The sequence below is a fragment of the Dasypus novemcinctus genome, chromosome 10, assembly GCF_030445035.2.
Source record: "Dasypus novemcinctus isolate mDasNov1 chromosome 10, mDasNov1.1.hap2, whole genome shotgun sequence".
NCBI classification, from domain to species: domain Eukaryota; kingdom Metazoa; phylum Chordata; class Mammalia; order Cingulata; family Dasypodidae; genus Dasypus; species Dasypus novemcinctus.
The window spans coordinates 82873427-82893547 of record NC_080682.1 but is presented as its reverse complement, the minus strand read 5'-3'; the positions used below and the strand labels follow the sequence as shown (position 1 = coordinate 82893547).

The following is a 20121-nucleotide window of genomic DNA, read 5'->3' as shown; positions in this document are numbered from 1 at the left end:
CCACAAGGGACGGAGCAGACTTCAAGGCCCCCATGCCTCACTCCCTGGGGAGAGGTGAGGACTCTTCCAGGGGTCATTTGTCCTGAGTCTGGTACCCAGGCAGGACCCATCAGGCAGCTGGTCTCGAGGGCTAAGAAGGACGGACGAAGCCTCCCCATCCCCAGGGTCCACCCTACTCTTCCCAGCCTTGAGCATTCGACTTCTTATCCTTGGAGGGGTTGCTCTTGGGTAGGGCATAATGACACCCCATCGTGTTCTAGACACTGGGCCAGGTATTGTCACATATAGGTTGACAGAACCCTCATAATAATTCAGAGAAGTGCACATCACTGTTCCTATTTCATGGAAAATAACAGATTTAGAAAGATTGTCACTTGCCTAAATCACACATGTGGTACTGGCAGAGCTGGGACTACATCCCAGCCTTGTCTCCCCCCAAGCTCATGTTCTTTCCACTACACTGTGAATCAGTCACTGCCTTATTTCCCTTTGCAGCCAAACACTATCCCTCTCAAACAACCACTGTGTACTGTGAAGGCCAAAGTGCTGCAGGGAGGAGCTGAGGGCCGGCTGCCCAGAGGACAACCAGCCCCTACAGGACCCAGAGATATTCACGCTGGGGCCTCTGTGAACGGGGGCCCCTGGAACTGTGCAAGCATCCAGCTTAGTGGTCAACAAATAGAGCCGGATAACCCTATCTGGATCAGTCCTGAGTAATGCAGAGATGGAGGTGACCAGCCAAAGCTTCAGGACTGGGTGGGGTTCCCCCCAGACCGTACAAGCCTGCCAGGGCTCTGCACTCATTCATCAGCTGGCACCGGCGCAGTGCACCCACACTCCATGGGAGGCACCGGAGGCACATTTTAATGACATTAGAGCCCAGAAATAAATTGAGGGAAGTTTTTCAAAAACTCACAATGCTCTTATTTATTTAGAGATAAAATATAGAGAACTGGAGAACTTTGTCAGAGGTCAGAGAAGTAACTAGCACTATAAACTCTTGGCCCAAAGAGTAAATATCCTGCAATGGTCTCTGACACGTTACAGGAAAAGATCTGAAGATGGAAGCATGGTATCTGAGGTGCCCTTTATGCTACTTGCTGCCACTAGGGACACTGCCGAGCAGGGAAGGGGAGACGGCTTCATTATGATCCCGTGAGCAAATGGGCAGCTTCTAGAGGGTGGTTAGCAGACAGGGAGATGAACAAGCTTTTTCATTCATTTCCCTCTCTCTCTCTGTATGTCTGTATATACACACATACATACACATAGATAGATATGCATATATACATATTTATTTACATTTATATGTATTTATATATGTATGTGTATTTCCATACAGCCAACTAAAAACTTGGAAAAATGAAGAAATTCCAAACAGCAAAGGCAGCAAAGTCTATCCTCAATTCCATACTTCCTGAAGTATAAATGAGGTAGCTTCAGTATTTCGGAGACTGTAGAAGGAATTACAGTCCCTTTCATCTTTCTTCTTCTACAGCAAGAATTTACTCTCCCAAAGGAAAAGCATTTTTTTCCCTTTGTTTTCTACAATCTGGAAGATTTAGACAGAAAGACTGAGAGAAGTCTCCAGGTCCTGTCTTTGACTCCTCCAGGTTAGGCACCTGGGCAAAGCTGCCTTTCTCTCTTGCTACTCTTGGCATAAAATAATACTCAATACACATTTGTTGAATGAGCAAATGAATGAATGAGTGAATGAATGAGTGATTGACTGAATAAATAAAGAGTCTGTGGGGAAACCCCATTATTATATTTTTCCCATTAGAAGAAATTTTCCAGGCTGTTACACTAATTAAGGCTAATATTCTCAGTTATTTTGAGGATTGCCTGAAATTTGCTGCCAATTTAAATAAAATGGTTACGTTTACTCATTAACCAATTAGCAGACTTCCCAACAGCTTCAACCTCACTAATTTGATTAGCAACACTATGCTTTCTCTTACCAAGGATCCTCTCTGAGATCTGGGACTATCAGTTATATGGGAGTGAACATTTTAAACAATATTCACGTGGAGACTCTCAAAAGGTTTAAACACAGAAGTGAATCCTTTTTTTTGGGGGGGGGGGCTCTGCCTTTGGATCCCTAACGTCATAGACTGGGCCACACCTAGAAACTGCTCCACAAAAACAATTCCTATCACTAGACCAAAAAATTTTTAAGGGAACTGAAACTTTCTAAGATATAAAATTTCATGAATGAGAAACTATCATATGTTTGATGAATGACTGAAACACTAGAAGAGAAGATGGGAGTCAAAATACTGGCACCTTCCCTCATTCTGTCTTTGCCAGTAACTTGCTGTATGACCTCAGGTAAGTCAATTCACCTCCCCAGATACCATCTTCTTGTTTTCTTATTTTTCTGAGATGAGATCGATTTAGAAAATACCTACATTCTTGTGGCAGAGATAAGGCAATGTATCTGACAAATCCTATTTATTACTTCTCCTCCTTGGACACGCAGAAATCCATAACACCCTGGCTACCTTGCTTTGGGGAGGGCCATTTTGTCACATGTTTGTTTGAATTTGTTTGAGTCATGGTTTTACTTTTTGGAATTGGGAAAATAAACTTGTTTGATTTATACCACTCAGGTTTGGGGATCATTTATTACCTGGTCTCTATTGGTTTTGAAATCCAAAATGGAAAAACTTAGAAATGTGGAAGAAGAAAACAAAGACGCTACTGTCAGGACTGTCATGATGAACTGGGTGGACCTTCAAGCTCGGTCTTCTGACCCTACTTCCCCCCTTACCACCCAGGGCCATGGCTGGCAGAAATCCAAGAAATGAAGCAAAAAAGTAGGCACACATGCACTTTTCAAGAGAGTAAACAGTTTAAGCTCTGACTGTGGTGAAGACTTGAGGACTAAAAATAAAAAAAGACTTTTCTATCTCCAGCAATAGAATATAAACTTCATGAGGGCAGTGACTTTAGTCTGGTTCATCACTGTCTTCCAGGGCCAAGAACAGTATCTAGCATATAAAAGACCCTCATTGATTACTAAAAAAAAAAAAAAAAAGTTAAAGAATTAAAAAGCCATAGAACTCCAGGGTGGGAGTGCTGTTAGGGACTTCTTTGCGAAAGAGTCTAGATGTAGAGGAATCCTTCATAATGTCCCTGGAGCCAGCCAAACTTGGCCTGGACACCTTGGAAAATGGAGAAGTCACTCTGCCTGAGACAGTGACTGGGAAGGGTTTCTTCATACTGAGCCAAAACTTCTATCCTTATAATTTTGGAAGGACAGGCCAGGATATAACTAATCAATGATAGTAGATACCAGAATAGTCATTAACTTTGGATGAGGGTATTGAGGAGCCATGAAGGAGCCCTGTGGAGTGACGACATTATTTTCTGTCTTTATCTGGGTGGTTATTATACAATTGCATACAACTATAAAAATTCACCGAGCTATACAATTCACACTTAGGTGCTTCACTATAAAATAATACCACCATTCTAAGGTCCACAGGATGGAGGAATAGAGTATGGATTAGAGTGGACTTACTGATATTCTATTCATGAGCTATTGTGATTAGTAATTGAAGAAAATGTGGCATTGGTGTGGAGGAAGTGGCCATGGTGGCTGCTGGGGGTAGGGAGTGGGAGGGAGAAATATGATGTGGGGGCATTTTTGGGACTTGTAGTTGTCCTGGGTGGTGCTGCAGGGACAGTTACCGCACATTGTATGTCCTCCCATGGCCCACTGGGTGGACTGTGGGAGAGTGTGGGCTATGGTGTGGACCATTGACCATGAGGTGCAGCGGTGCTCAGAGATGTATTCACCAAATGCAATGAATGTCTCATGATGATGGAGGAGGTTGTTGTTATGGGTGGCGGAGTGGGGTGAGGGGGTGAGAGGTATATGGGGACCTCATATTTTTTTAATGTAACATTAGAAAAATAAAGACAAAAAAAAATATAATACCTCAGAAGAAGGTAGAACAAAGTAAGTCCCAGAGGGACTTATTGCTTTTGAAACCCAGATCTCCACTCAGACTTGTTTAATGCAACTTTACCTATTGTCTCCCAGATCATAAGTATGAGAAAGCAGAGAGGGAATTTACGAAAGACCAAACTTCTTATGAGTGGTAATCTTGGTCCGCACTCAAGAACAACATGGATATGTTCTGGGTTGAAAACCCAGATGCCCAAGTGTATTAATCAGAGAAATGCAAATAAAATCCATCACTCTGTACTCACCACAGTGGCTATAATTAAAAATACAGACAAGACCAAATGTTGGTGAGGATATAGAGCAGCTGAAATGGTAATATACTGCTGGTGGGAGTGAGAATTGGAACAACCACCTTGGAAAACTGTTTGGCAGTATCTACGCAAGCTGAACATGTGTCAACCCTATGACTCAGCAATTCTACTCCTAGTTATAGAAGTGAGTGTATATTTGCATCTAAAGACATAAGTAAGGTTGGTCATGCAGCATCGTTCATAATAGTCCCAAAATGACAAGTGTCCATCAACAGTATTAGAAAATGAGTTATGACATACTCATAAAAGAGAATACTACACAGTCATAAAAATGATTGATCTACAACTACATGTAACAACATGGATTATCTCACAAACATAATGAGGAAAGAAAGAAGTCAGTGTGAGAAAGCATATCCCATATAATTCTATTTATATAAAATTCAAAATCAGGCCATAATGCTCTTTTTCTCGACCTACATTGAGTGCTGGTTACATGAGTGTGTTCACTCTGAAAATTCATTACATATTATACTTATAATTTGTCTATTATCTGTATATATAATGTCAACAAATATGTGCATAAAAATAGTCCCCCATTAGAAAATGTCTCTCCTTTGCAATACTCAAAAATAAGTTGCCACACTGCTGGTATGTGGGGATAGCGTCATCTGCTGACCTGCAATTGATGAGCCAGTGTTGTCACAGCAGTTCATCCACAAAAAGGGCAAGGTGGTAGAGATCATAACAGTCACCTGGAAGTCTCGGAATTCTTACACAAGGGCAACATGCATGTCATGATATTCTTCAGCTATTTATATGTTTAAGAATAATAGTCATTTATGTGTCATAAGTAACAACTCTTTTCAATGCTGAATTGCAATTGTATAAATATTCATTGTGTGTGTGTGTGTATTTATCATTGTGCAGTTCTGAGAGTTAAAAAAAACACAGAAAATGTTAATTCAGACCAGGTCAGTATTTGGCATTCTTGGTCAACGGTCATCCACTGTATTTTACTGAACAAACCATTTCTCTTGCCTTGTCTTGGCAGCCTCTTCGGGCATCTGAAGTATGGACTATGAAAGTAGAGTTTTTTTTATAACTTATTACCTGGGAGTTGCCCTTTGTTCTCCACCAGAGAAGGTCATAAGAGCTGGAAAGTAGACCCATGGCTATAACTTCTGGCCCCTTACCATCTAGTAAAGGGCAGAGCCTGAGAGGCTTTGAACCAGCAGTCTGAAGAGACTCTGAGTTAACAGAGAACTTGAGTTAACCCTCAGGTCCTTCTCTGCAGATGAGGGCATGGCTGGCAGAACCAGAACTCTGATTTACCCAGAGCCTTGTCAAAGGAAGCCGATGTTTCTCTTCAGAAATGTGTCCTCCTTCCTTCTGCCTCAACCCTGCAGCTCCTGGCATATAAGCGTGCATTTTCCCAGCTCCTTTTCAGGCAAGGCGCTTGAGACTATCCTTGTTTGTTCAGGAGAATACTCCCTAGTGGTCCCCTGGTTCCAGAGAAGCTGTGGCAGAGCACAGCCATCCCTCCTCATGCCAGCACCCTCGTGCACATACCAGGCTTGGGGATCTCTCAGAGGACTCACCTGTGGTGTCATCCCATGGCAGATGTACATGATGGGAACATTCTCTGTATCCGGCCCCTGATCAAGACACAGATCGGTCTTCAGGGAATTCTGAAGCTGAATGCCAGAGGAGAGACAGCCACACCAAAGAGAAAGAAATGCATTAAATCTGGAGAAACAAGCATTCCACTGAGACAGGAATTATTTCTATAATTCTACCCAAGGCCCCTTGAAAATTATGGGAACCCAAAGCACTAGCTTCTGCCATAAAGTTGCTGAGGGAACACCAGCCTCCTTTGAAGGAGAAACATTCCTATCTAGTTAAACAGCTAGCTATATTTTGGGAGCAGAGAGTCTGGGTAAAAATAAAAGACACACATGCATGTGCTTTCAAAAGATGCCGCTAAGTTCTTCCCCTTCATTTCCACAGGTGTACTACCATGGCCTCCAAGGGCTTTTGGAGAGGAGCCTTTCTTTGGTCATGGGAGGTGGGGGAACATGTTAGCTGTTTTCAGTCTTGGAACATCTTCTGGGACTGGACCCTGTCTGCCTCCTGCAGACCCAGTAGTGGTTTGGCCAGGCCCCAGGGGCAGACTAGCTGATGAGTGTTTTCTAGAACAGAATGTCTGAAGGGAGAATGAGCAGAGAGGCCGAGGTGGAAGCAGGAGATAATAGAGGTATCTCTTACTCTCACCTACAGGTCCATGGACCCACAGTCTTGACAATCAACAGAACATGTCTGGGTAATAATCAACTTCTCCTTCTGGCTTAAGCCCACTCTCAGACATTGGAAAGGGCAGTCTGTAGTTCATATGGCCCTGCTCAGCAGCCACAGCTGGGTAGAACAATGTGGGTAGCCATCCACAGTTTAGCATGAATTAATAATTCTCTTTCTCTCCCTTTCTCTCCTCTATCCCACTCTCTCTGAATTTGAATATCTCATCATTCTCCTATCTGTCTTGAGAATCTAAATATGGGACCCAAAGACTGGTGAGTGGGTGGTGTCACCAGAATTATGAGGCCATTTAGATTGAGGATGGGGATCTGTTGAGCCATGTTTAAGCAGAAGAAGCCAGCTGTGATCAAGGGGGAGATGAAGGATGAAGCAGACAGAATTAGAGACAAGAGCAATCATTCTGGCCCTGCTTTGATTCCAGTGACTTCCCAGCTTGAGTGCCCATGTCCAGCTCAGTATTTCAGCATTTGTGCCCAAAGAGAACCTGGGGTATCTTTACTCCATTCTCACCTTAACTTGAGCTAAATGAAATGGCTTTTTCTTCTACGCACTCAAGAGAGCTTGTTTAAACAGGGGACTGAAGATAGGAATCCAGGGACAGCATGGATGATGGACTACAAATGGGTCATCTATCTGGGCAAAGGCCAGAAACAGACAGTGGTTATGTAGTTCTGAGGGATTTGAAATACAACAGATAACCAGAGGCATGCATGTGCCCTGCACATGTCCTGTTCTTTGTAGGGGACAAGGAGCACCGGCAAATTCCTTTTCCGAGTTTGCTTTCCTCTACTGGGTAATAGCAGCTTAATCCCTAATTTGCAGTTTGGAGATTCTAAAAAAATATGAACATGTGTCAGCTCCCCGGGATGGGACCACAGAAGCACCTATGCTGCAAATCCTCCATTCTAAACTGACTAATTGGCTTACCTGTGTGGGGGGAGCATATGTAAACATGCTCTGGAGGGGTCGGCGTCACACTAAAACCAAACACTTTAATCTCTTAGTAAGAACTACTAATTGCTTTTGCAAAGAGAAAGATCCAGAGGCCCCTGACATCAGGTTTGGTTTCCTCTGGGTTCTTAAACCCGGCCTCTGGGTGAGGGGTGGATGCCTTTTGACAAGTCTTCCCCCACTGTGTGTCGTCTTTCCCTCTTTAAACAGGTGGTCTGTTGAAGTGGTTGGGGTGGGTAGGTGGGGATGGAATTCTAGCCCCAGCTTTGTGGCCTAGGACAAAGCGAACAAACTCCTTTCTGTATATTTTCTGCTCTCTAAAAACGGAATTATAATAGTGCCTGCAGTAAACAGCTGTTAGGAGGATTAAGTGAAACAATACCTTAAGTGCTTGACACTGGGCCTGACAAAGAGCAAATGTGCAATACTTGTGAGCTGCTATTGTTACTGCTCTAACCTTCCTGGAATCTATTTGCAGAAGCTAGCTTTTATGAATGCATCTATGTGCCAGGTACTATGTGGAGTGCTTGTCAAGGTTATTCAGCAAGAAAGTGGCAGAATGTTCAGAAGCCAGGCCTGTGTCCAGATGCTACCCCTTCTCTCCTGTCAGCAGCAGGGGCAGGATTAATCCCAAGCCACCCATCGCCCGGACATGGAGCTCAAGGATCCAGAGGAAACCCATGTCCATGGCACAGGCCTGCTGGGCCTTTCTGCCTGCAGGTGTCATTAATGGGATTTATTAGTGGGTTAGTGGCCTGGGCCATAGACTTTACAATGCCCACCCCCCGCCCCCGTGAGTCCCAGAAGTTATTTGCCCTGAACAATGTAGTCTGGGTATGAATTGGAACAGAAAAAGAAGAAACACTGTACCTGAAAAGACCCTAGGTCACTTCATTTCAGAACAAAAGTAATCATCAGGAAGAACAGCTTAGACACAGCAAACCCTCTTACTTCTCGTGACTGCATTCTGCTTGTCCCATTTCACCCTATTGCCCTCATTAAGAGTTCATTATGCTTCTCTACAAGTAAGCATGTTTCTGCTCATGTAAGAGCCCAGCCTGCAGAGGAGGCGGGGAAGGAGGCTGGCTGGGGCAGAAGCAGGGCACTGGATAGTGGTTGGCAGCTGAACATGCAAGGGGTCAGAGACTTCTATCAGCCCTGGGGACTGCTAGCAGAGCTGAGCCGTTTGAGATGATAGGTGGGTGGCTTTTCAGCATGACAGTGAAAATAACCCCAGCAATGGACGCAGACAGAACTACATGACTACCCTGTATATGCCACTTAACTATTTAACCAACCAAAGGTCTCTGGATGTAGAGTCAAGGAGGCTACATATTAACCCTGTTGTAAATGTACACATGATGAGACCCTTTGCCTGGAGGACAAGAATGCCTTTGGTCATGTCTCAGAATTGCACATCTCCACTATTATTGCTTGCTGTGCCTCTCTGGGTGAGCTGGGCTAATCCTGGCCAGCTACAGCTGATGGTCATGTGAGAACATGAAGCTTGCCTTGGCAAACAGAGGCTTGGGGACAGTAGTTCCTCTGGAGCCACAGTGGCATAACTTTCCTTTTTTGACTGGGTCCAAGAACGGCCAAGAAGCACACACAGCTTGCTATGGGGCAGAGTGTGGGAGCATTGGTGGTCGCTGTGTCCTCAGGATGCTTCTGGGGAGGTGGATGGGGCTGACGGTCATCTCACAGGCCAGCGTGTTTCCATGCTGACAATGGCATCTGGAGCCTTCGTCATATGGATATGACCTCCTCCCATAGATGGCCTCCTGGATAACAGATGCCCTGGAGTTCTGGGGGCCCAGCTCTGTCTCTTTTAGCATCCTAGGATGGTAGAGTTGGGACGCCCTTGCAAGGATTGCAAGGATTCTTCCCGCCTCCAGGCAAATGCTCGACTGAGGCAGGCCTTGAGTTCAGCTCTGACAACATGTCATCAAAGAAAGAGGTCTCCATTCTTTCTTCAAGTTTTCAACCTGGGATATTGAAAAAGATCTGAGGGCACAGTCTCCCCAGGGAGGTATCAGTGATCTCAGAAGTGGGTCTTTTAGACTCCATCTCCCTATTTGTTTTTTTGTTTGTTTGTTTTAGCTGAGTGAACATGGGTAAGTCATTCTGCCTCTCTATTACCCCATCTATAAAATGGAGATTATAAAGATAAGCCCAGAGAGTAGTTTTGAGGAATTCACTGTCAATAGGAAAACTGTGTGTTAGTATTGTAAGTCAGCCAAGCTTAGGGGAGATATCTGAAATTCAATCAGCTACCATTTAAAATACCTTAGGAATTGTATGGCCCTGGGGATACTGGAAGAATGCAAGAGTATATCAAACTCGAAATACTTTAACTTCAGACAGAAAATACATTTACATATCTTAGATCTTCTTCCACCCTATGAAGACAGTATTATTTCACTTCATCTAACATATTAAGAAATTGAGGCCCAAAGAAGTTAAGACTTTTGCCTGAGAAGTGGCCTGGCCAGGGTGTGAACAAGGTCCATGCCTCTCCATCTTGCTGTCTCCTATCAAGAAGAACTGCTCTCTGCCCAGCAACAAGGGATACTAAAACATCTCTCAGAACACAGTAAACTCAAAAGCATTATCTTTCTCAACATTCCTTTCAGGGAGGGCTCTGTAAGTGGTTGGGAGACACAATTGTGCCCTTAGATGGGGGAGGCAAGTGGGGTGGCTGAGAGAACCTCAGGTACCAGGCCTGGGTAACGATGGGTGGGAGTTGTTGTGGTGCCTACAATTGTAAGCTAAGTGTGGGTTTTTGTCTAACTATATGGCAAATGTAGGTTTGAGGCCACAGCTAAACTGCTTAGAACAAAAAAGGAGAACCTAAGCAACTTTGCCAGGGTTTTATTACCCTTCCCTCCTCACAAAACAAGGCCTCTGCTCTAAAGCAGTGCTGCCCAAGAGAACTTTCTGTGATGATGGAGATGCTCTCTCTATAGCTACCCTGTCCATTATGGTAGCCAAAAGCCACGTACCTGCTGAGAACTAGAAATATGGCTCGTGAGCCTGAGGAACTGAATTTTGGGAACTTTGCTCCTTTGCCTCTTCCATTCATGAAGGCTTTCTGATGTGTGGGCCAGAGATCGAAGCTGCGCCCTTGCTCCAAGCTTCCAGATGCCGGTGGAGCTGGTGGGGCTGTGGCAGCAGGAACGAGATGACCACAGGCCCAAGCCAACTCACTCATGGGACTCCTCTGCCCCTACCCGCCAAATGAAGCATCTCCTTGTGTTTCTACTCTGACAAACCTTAAGAAGCTTGGAGCAGTGGTAAGTTTTTCATTTTTTTTTTCCTTTTGTCTCTTTCCTTTCAATCAGCAACAGTAATGATAAAAGGGCTCCATGACCTCCGATTGAGGAGAGAGGGGTAGAAGGACTTCTCACAAGGAGAAGAACCTACATTTCATATATCTGCACAAAGCACTGCACTTTAACCCTGGACACAAGAGGTGGGAGGGAAGATCAGGGTTTCTGAAGACCTTGATGCCACAGGAAGGTGCTGTGACTGACACGCTAGGGATCTTCTCCCTCCAGGGTCCACAGCAGCTCCAGCTCTTTAAGAACCAGAGTGCAGATTGCCTGTCCTTTGTGCCAGGCAGGCCCCGAAAAGGAGCCTGGTGACCTGGGTACTCTAAGCCCATGAATGGGCAGGGGGTCATGAGGGTGGGTGGGCTAGTGCTTGGTTTCCTGGCCTCAGTGCACCAGACTGGACTAATTGGGTCCATGTCCCTACTCAAGTCCAAAGCAGAAGGAGTCCTGAATTGGCCAAACATTTTGAACACAAGCTTGGACATGATAAAATATAAAAGGGCTGTGATTATGCACTGGAGCAAAAAAAGAGTTGAAGGAATGGAGAGGGTCTAGGTTATGAAAGCTCAGCCAACAGGTCTACCGCAGATTCCCATGTGGGAGCTGGGAGGTCTTCATCTCCTTCCCCCTCCCTGCCTCATGCCCCTGCCACTTTCTCTGGTCTTGCGCTCTTTGCCTGTGTCTGAATGGAACTCTGAAAGCAGGCTCCTTACCAGCCCATAGGCAATGATGTCAGAGTACATCCTCATCTCCGGATACACACTGACCAGGTACCACCGGAAGGTCTTGCACTGCAACTGTTTCCTCAGAGCCTTCCTTGCGGTGATGTCCCCGATGTCGATTCCCGAGTCCTGCACAGGGAGGCAAGCGCAGAGATGCAGTCACCGCCAGGGCATGGTTTCTGCCCAATCCACCTTCTTACGATCCTGCGTCCCCATCCCAGATTTCTGGAGGATGCCTTGTGAAGGGACAAAGGGGGGAGTTAACCGATGTGTTTCCCCACATAGACCCCGTAACTGTCCCCATGTGGACTCTGAAACATGAGATCAGCACTGATGGGGATTCCCAGCAAAGGGCCTTGAACACAAAGATGCCAAGTCCTTAGACTTTAAATTAACAAACGAAAAAGCTGTCATCTGGGAACAGGCCAAAGAAATGGGAAGAATACAGTCTGAGTAAGATTTTCCCCTCCTTGAAGAGACAGGATGAGAGACTCTGGAGAGACAGCAGGAGAGCTAAAGATGGAATAATACTAATTTGAATATAATTCATAATAATCTTAATAACTAAGACGTAGAAAGTACTTACAATGGATTAGGCACTGTTCTGTATGAGACATACACACATATATGGATTTAATTACTTATATTTACACATATTGTCTAATTTAAACCTGTGAGGTGTCACTACATAATCATTTTACACATGAAAAGTTCAGATAAAGAGCAGTTCAGTATTCTCATTGGTAACTTGCCTAAAGTCCCATAGCTAATACATGGTGGATTTGAACTCAACCAAACTGGGTCTAGAGTTTGTGCTTTTAACCTTACAGTTGCATTTGGAAGACCTTGCCCTCCTACTTCCTAAGCCCCAAATGTCTCTTTAAGTCTGGAGGTCTTAGTGTAGGCAGTATATGTGTCCCTTACTTCCCAGGTGTACCACCAGAAGTGGTGACATGAATGTGTTCATGAACGAGAGACGTAGAGAAGTTCCCCACATTTCTTTGGTCCCAGAGCCAAGCGAGACAGAACTGCAAGTTCCCATGTCCTGCACCCCAGCTGCTGGACAGGATGCACATGTGGCTGTGAAGGAGCTGATGTTGCAGCAGAGGGCTCCATCCAGCTGGGGATCAAATGATGATGTAAAGACATCCTGGAGGATGACAGCCAGGAGGGCGATGGAGCTCAGGACCAGAGGGGTCTTACGGTGTCTCATGAAAGCCCAGGGCGGAGACAGGTCAAGGTGGGAAAGAAGGGCCCTCCATGGACACCACGGTCCACACACTGTCTGCCTGAGTCTGGTTCTAGCACCAGCTCCAGGGATCAAGTTGTGGCTGGGGGTGGGGGGTGGACAATGAATTTGATAGAGTTTAAATATGAAATGACTGTGAAAAATCACAAGGATGGATACATTTATCAGGACATGATCAGAACAAGTTTTTCATCAGGCAGACTGGGGGCTTAAAGAAAAGCAAAGTTTAGATATGGAAAAATGAAGAAATGTTTTTTGCCCACCAGAGTTCAGGTACTATAAAAACTTGAACCTGCTACAGCCTGGAGGTATATGCTCCAGAGTCCTAGGGAGTGATCTCAGAGAGGACCGCCTTTAGAGTAGTTCCTAATGACTGCAATTATGATTTGTCTGCCACCCGGCTCTTGCTAAAAGCCCTCCCGGCAACTGCTATTTGAGCCTTCCTCGGCAGGATCCTGGTACCATAAGTTCAGGAAGCATGATCGACTTATCTCTGTGCCCCTGGGTCTGAACCTGAACTATATTGATAAGACTGAATTGAGGGAAATATTTATGAAGTTGTGAGTACAGCAATGGCAATACGTTTCATCCCCGAAGGGTTCTGCTAAGCATTAACTCTTTAAACATCTCTTCACTTTATCCTTATACTGCAAAGCTGTTTTCCTGGACCCATTTCTTCCCCATTCCTGCTCTAATTGCCTTTATATAACACAATTTAACACTGTGTCTCAGCTTTTATGGAGAGCCACTACAAGAGCCCGTCTGAGGACAGCCTCTGTGTTTCCCTAAAATTGCCAGCAGAGATAGTGTGCCTGGGTTCACATGGGAAAAGTTTTTCTCTGCACTCAGAATCAAGACCAAGTTCATCTCTCTCCTTATGATCTAATAAAAGATGAGAGATTTAGACTCCATCAGGTGTCCATCACTCCTTTAACTTCTAGGAAGCTCAAGAACCAGACCTTTGCTTAGCTAATATGTCTTGACATCATCTCCTGTGATGGTTAGATTAATGAGACAACTCAGCCAGGTAATTGTGCCCAGTTGTTTGGTCAATCAAGCACTGAGCTAACTGTAATACCTGAACATTTATGGGCTTTAGTCATCAGTGAGTTTACTGCATAGATAGCCAATTACATCTATGATCAACCAGGGAGATTGCTGTCAGCAATGAGTGATGCTTTATGCAATCGGCTGAATGTCTTAAAAGGGGAAGTGACTTCAGCATTCAGAGGGAATTTCCCAGCTCATCTTTGGAAAGCCAATGTCACTCAGAAACTCATCAAGGACCTTCACTGGACCTTCATCAGAGGCCCTGGTTTGCAGCCTGCCTGTGGAACCTGGACTTGTGCATCCCCACGGTCACGTGAGAGACTCTTAAAACCTCACACTATTTACAGATATCTTCTGTTGATTCTGTTTCTCTAGAGAACCCTAACTAATATATCTCCCCTTCCCCTTCTGTTTATTAATTGACATTTGCCTTTCCAGGTTACTGGTTCAGCATGCCTGTGCTACCTTCTTACTAGAAACTGCATCCTATCCTTTTTCAAAAGACAGGGCATAAATTGAGAAATAAGCAAGTCCTTGGAGAAAAATAATGTCCCTTCTTATTTATAAAACAATAAATGCTTCTCTCTCCTTTGCCAAATATTTAGTGTCATGGGTTGAATAGTGTCCCTACCACACCCCCAAAATTCATGTTTTCCCAGAACCTCAGATTGTGACCTTGTTTGGAAATAGGGACTTTGCAGATTAATTAGTTATGGACCTCAAGATGAGATCATTCTGGACTTAGGGGGGGCTCTTTATAAGAGGAAGAAAAGGGAGATTTGGACATACAGAGACACAAGGCAGAAGATGGTGTTTAGATAAAAACAGAGAGGAGAGTGATGCATCCGTAAGTCCAGGAACGCGCAGGTTCATCAGAAGTTGGAAGAGGTGTGGAAAACTCCCCTAGACCCTTGCAGGGAACGTAGCTCTGTTTGCACCTTGGTTTTAGACTTCAAAACTGTGAGAGAATAACTTGTTGTTTTAACTCACCCAGTTTGTGTAAATTTGCTCAGCAGTCCTAGGCAACTAACACCTAGTCATGCAAAAAGCTTCCCAGTGCTCTGGCCTGTGAACATACTCACAACCTCAGAAGAGCTCAGGCTTCCTGTAGCCAACTTAAAGAGGAGCTGTTGGTCGAGCACCCCCATGAGCCATATCTGCCGCTCAGTTTTTCTGGGCAAGAGGAAGCAGGAGCTGGTCTAGAGTTCTTGAACCCTGTTCAAGAAATTGTTGATACTTTGCTGTAGGGCAACTTCTGGTTTGTTGACAAGCAAACTGATTATCAACTAAAGCAGAAGTGTACAAGAGCTGAAGGCTCCGCTGGCCTTTCAAAAGCTTGGGACTAGACATGGAAATGGAGCATGGAGAGGGCTGGTTATGCTCAGCCTGCAGACCAGAGGAGGGCTCAGCAGAGAAGGTGCTTAGTGCAGGATAACTGTGCCCACCGAGGGCATTTTAAAGCTGGGGAGAGAAGGCATGGGGCATACATAGCAGCAACATCAACTGCAACAGTGAACACTGAGCTAGAGCTTTCCATGGGCCTGGCACTGATCAGAGACTTTGCACTGATTAACTTATTGAATTCTCAAGGCAGCCACTGGGCAGAATTGAAGGGTTCCAGCTCTACGTTTGCAGCTGTGAAGCTATAGACAAAGGGTTAAGTCAATATGTAACAGATGTGCCTGTAATTGAGCAAAAGGTATTGGGGTGCCACCACATCAAAGAAAGCCAGTAAAACTTGTGGTGAAAACACTCAGAGCACATAGCATCCATATTTCCTCCCTCTCTTTTTCAGCTCTTGTTTACCGAGTACTTTCCATGTGCCAGGCATTGTCCTAAGCACCGTGTACATAAATAAGAACAAGTCTCAGTCTTTGCCGGAAAAGAGAGTTTGGGAGACTCAGAACGTAAACAGTCGGCAAACACAGTGTGGTGCGTAGAGGGAGGCAGAGAGTGCTGAGAAAGAACAGAGCTGGAGGGCAGAGGCCCTTAATCCATCCCAGGTGGGGGCTGGCCAGGGCCCTGGGGAAGGGGGTTTTGAGCCAGCGAAGACTTCCTGGGGGGCAGGAATCTCATGGTGAGTTTGGAAAGATAAGCAGGATTAGCTAGGTTAGCTTTACCCCGTCATCACCTGGAGAACTTTTGAGAAATATAAATCCTAGTACTACTACAGACCCAAAGATCAGAATCTCTGAGGATGAGACCCAGAATCAGGATGTTTTGGAAGCTCTCTGAGCGACTCTGATGCAGTTGGTCTGCAGATCTGCTTTTAGCACTGACCATCGGAGAAAGGGATTACACACCTTCCCAGCAGATTTGCTCATTAATCAATAAGCATCAGCGAGGGTTTACTGCACTCTTAGCATGTGTCATGCCTGTGCCACAAATATGAATACACTGGTCTGTCCTCAGGGGCCTATGGTGCAGGTGCAGTGCTTTTCCACCCTGGATGGACATTGGAATCCTCTGAAGAACTTTTCCACAGATGCCCAGGCGTCTTCCAAACCAATTAGGTCAAAATCTTTGGGGCTGGAATCCAAGTGATTTTAATGTTCAGCCAGATTTGAGAGCCACTGATCTAAAGAGAGACTTTCAGATGACAGACTATTCTTTTAATGGGTGGTGGGGAGGGGAAGGGAATGGAGTAGGGGAGTGATGCAGTGACAGACGTGCTTAGGAGGAGGAGAAATTTCCCAAGCCTATCTGGATTCCTAGAGGAGGAGTCACCTGAGCTGAGTCTAATAGGATGGAAAAGAATTGGCAAGGGTGGGAGCTGGGGCCAGAGGAGGAGGTATAGGGTAGAGAATTCCGAGTGGACAGGACAGAATGAAACACACAGAAGTGAGAAACAGCACGGTGCAGTACAGGCAGAGAGTAATGGGCAGTTCAGTGCCACCTAAGTGGGCTCCAAAAGGAAGTGCTAGAAGCTGAGACTGGAGTGGTAGCCAGAGGCCAGAGCACGGGAGCTTTAGATGCTGTGTTAAACACTGGACTTTATGCTGGATTGTGTGCATGGTGAGTCATTTAAAGATACATTAGGCTGGGCAATGACAGAGTTGCTGTGAGGTTTTTTGTTTGTTTGTTTTACATAACTTTGGATAGGATGGAGGATAGATTTGAGAGGGGTAAGACTTGAGGCAGGGAAACCAATTGAAGGTCACTGCGGAGACAAGGCCTGAACTCAGAAGTGAGAGGAGATAGGAGAGGAAAAGAGACCTAAGGGATTCACTGGGAATAGGGATTGAGAGAGAATAGTTTCAAGCTCATATGTTTGGGCATATGGTGGCACCACGAACTGAGAGAGAAAATAAGGAACAGAGGGGGATGCCCAGCTGGCAGTGTGCAGCTAAAAGTAGAAGTGGGGCTAGAGATATTACTGGAAAGTTGTCAACATATAGGTGGTAGTTGAAGCCAAGAGTAGAAGAGCTTACCAAGGAGATGGTGTATATGAGAGCAATGGGCCAAGGATGGGTCTCTGGGCAACACTTAAGCATTCAGTGGAGAAAGAGGAGTCCCCAAGGAATTGGGAAAATTTGAAGGAGATGAGGAGATTCTGGGGTATGGAATCATGGAAGCCAAGGAAGGACAGAGTTTCAAGGAAAAGGTAAGGTCCCGTTGCTTAAAGATTTTTACAATATCCATTAAATCAGGCAGTTAGGAGGCCCATGCTGACTTTCTCAAAAGCAGTTTCAGTGGAGTATTAGGATTTGACTTGGGGAGTAAATCAGAGGTGAAAAAGTATTGCTTCTTTCCAGACATTTCATATGAGGTAGAAGAGGGACTCTGGGCATAGAAGAGAAAAGGGAGGTTAAAGAAGTCAGTTTTTTAGGAAACACACGTCCCCTTTCTTTTCTACTCAAGGCCTTTCTTATGCTCACTTCCCTCTGCCCACTTGATTTGATTTGAATCACAGATAGAGACAAAGTTTCACCATTTTCCAATATTTTTACTCACTCGGTATTCCACCATTCATTGGATTTGCTGTCAATTTCAATATGTCAGCTGCAATGGGGGTTAGAAGACTTTTCAGCTTTAAGGAGCAGGGAGAAGAGGAATGGAGTATGGTTAGGACTTGAGTCTTTTAACAGAGCCTGGGGCTCTGCCGTGTGTCACTGGTGAGCTTCTGAGGACTGTTCAAGGATTCTTAACATTTTTACCATCTGAGGATACACACAGGGGTGCTCAGCTTCCTGCAGAGAATGCTGTGATCCAACACCCACAGCCACAGACAAGTCCAGAGGGCATCAAGGTTTCCCTAGAAACACTGCCACTGTCAGTGATGCAATCCCAGGGCTGGTTCATTAGGGTGGGCTGCACACTGGCTGGCACTCTTTGGCTCCTCATTCTCCGTCCCAACCGCTGAAATCTCACTGACTGTGGGAGTATGCAATGTAAGGCCCTCTCTCCCCACTTTGACAGCAGGGAAATTTTGCCTCAGAGCTCCTGCCCATGGCCATCCTACTTTCGAAATCACTTAGCCAGAGCAACATTAGCTTGGTGGAGAGTTCAGGCAACAGGGCTTTCATATGGAAACTTTAAGCAAAGATGAATCATTTCCCTATTAGAAGACAGAGCTGAGGCTTTCTAGAGTCCTCCCAAGGGGAAACCAAGGTCCTGGGAGGGAAGAAAGAGGTCATGTAGACAACAGCTTTGACTCCCACAGAATATAACATGAGCAGTGAACTCAGGGCAGACAGGCTGATAAGCAGGTTGGAGTCCTGTGGCCAGCATCTTTGGGTTTTCCCCACTCGTATGTCATTTTCATATGACACACAGCAAGATTGAACTAGATGATTAGAGAGATATGGGACAGTGGCATGCAAAAATGAGGTTCTATGAGAGAAGAAGCCTAAGAAACAAAGTAATTCTCTTTTCCTACTAAGTGTCCTTGTGGGAATTTATCCCATCCCCAGGCATGTGGCTCAAGCAATCCCAAAGACATATGGATATTCCTTATTGCTCTGGTCAAAGGTCTGATGGAAAACTTGAATCCAGTCTATAGGAAGGTTAGAGGTACATTTTGTGGATTGTGCTGAGTACAGATGTATATGCAATCCAGCACATAAGCTACCTAATGTTAGCCAGACCTGTCAGAAAAGCTGAGGGCCCGGGGCATGAAGGAACCTTGGGGCCATCTGGTCCTGCTTCTCTTTAAAATGAGGAAACTAAGGTCCATAGAAAAAGAATGCCTCCTTCAAGCACGTGAGCAGGGGTAGGAGTACGAAATGGATCAGAGCTTTATAGCTCCTTTCCTCAACATGTGGTATCTTTTAAGGTAAAGAGTCCATTACAGCACAGCACAGAGGACTCTGATTGACCCATAGGAAGAAGTCTAGTCCAATGTTGTTTTTGTTCTCCCACCAAATCCCAAGAAACCCATCCCCACAATGGCTCCCTACCTCTTGGGGTATGTTCCATGCCATGTAGACATGACTTTTAAACTCATCCATCCAGACTTCAGCTACTCTGAGGGCGTTCCTGCGGACATGAGCGGTGAGGTCCTCAGTGTAGGGCTTGTGAGCACGCTCAATGTGGGCAATCCTGGAGCAGGGCAGGACCTCCACACTCCCACCACATTGCCACACCTGCAGAAGACATGGAGCAGCTAGTCAGTGCTCAGATATGACTCTGTACCCCTTACCCAGGTAGATGGGACCATTCAGCATGAGCATGGAGAAATTCAGCTCCCTTCCCCTCATCTCTCTAGACCCCTGTCTGTAATGGGAGCAAGCTGAAATTTTCTTCTACTTCTATAGCAGGATGTTTATTGAGTCATTGATTCATCTTGTTTCTTGCTGCTGTGGACTTACCAGCAAAGGGTTAATACACTTCCTCTTTCCACTCCCCCCACTCCTCAACTCTGCTCCCTCAGAGATCAGATGTTTTGTGATTGTAGATCTGGGTTCTTCTTGCCCATAGGAGAGCAGTTAGTGAAACCACTGATGATGGTCTCTATGGAAACCCTTGCCAAGTAGGGAGTGGGGTTCCCAGCAAAGACATCCATCTTCAAATGCACCACATGGCCAAGACAAGGACTCATGATTACCAGAGAGAGAAAGCCAGGCACCCCTCTTACCCCATCTTTCCTGGGCCTGGAGTCCTGACAGAGAGGGAGGGAGCTGCAAAGAAGGAAATGCTACTAAACTTCTTGTCAACCTGGGTGAGTAGGAGCTTGAACTGGGGGCAATTTCCTTTTGAAAAATAAAGAAAAGTAACTTCCTTGTATTCTGATCATGAAGGGCAGTATCTGAGAGGTCTTGTGGCCATCATTCCG

The 20121-nt window shown here is 45.3% G+C and overlaps 1 protein-coding gene across 2 annotated transcripts in view; it reads right to left on the bottom strand.

Annotated features, from left to right (window-relative positions):
* GALNT18 (polypeptide N-acetylgalactosaminyltransferase 18) overlaps positions 1-20121 on the bottom strand; it is a 344314-nt gene that overhangs the window by 42392 nt on the left and 281801 nt on the right. Inside the window, exons 7-9 of one of the 2 annotated variants that reach the window (XM_058305729.1) lie at positions 19247-19432; positions 11540-11677; positions 5829-5924 (exon numbers count right to left, since the gene is read on the bottom strand). In XM_058305729.1, the coding sequence (XP_058161712.1) occupies positions 5829-5924; positions 11540-11677; positions 19247-19432 (420 nt within the window). The remainder of the gene's footprint in view (positions 1-5828; positions 5925-11539; positions 11678-19246; positions 19433-20121) is intronic. The other variant, XM_058305730.2, reaches the window with a different exon arrangement.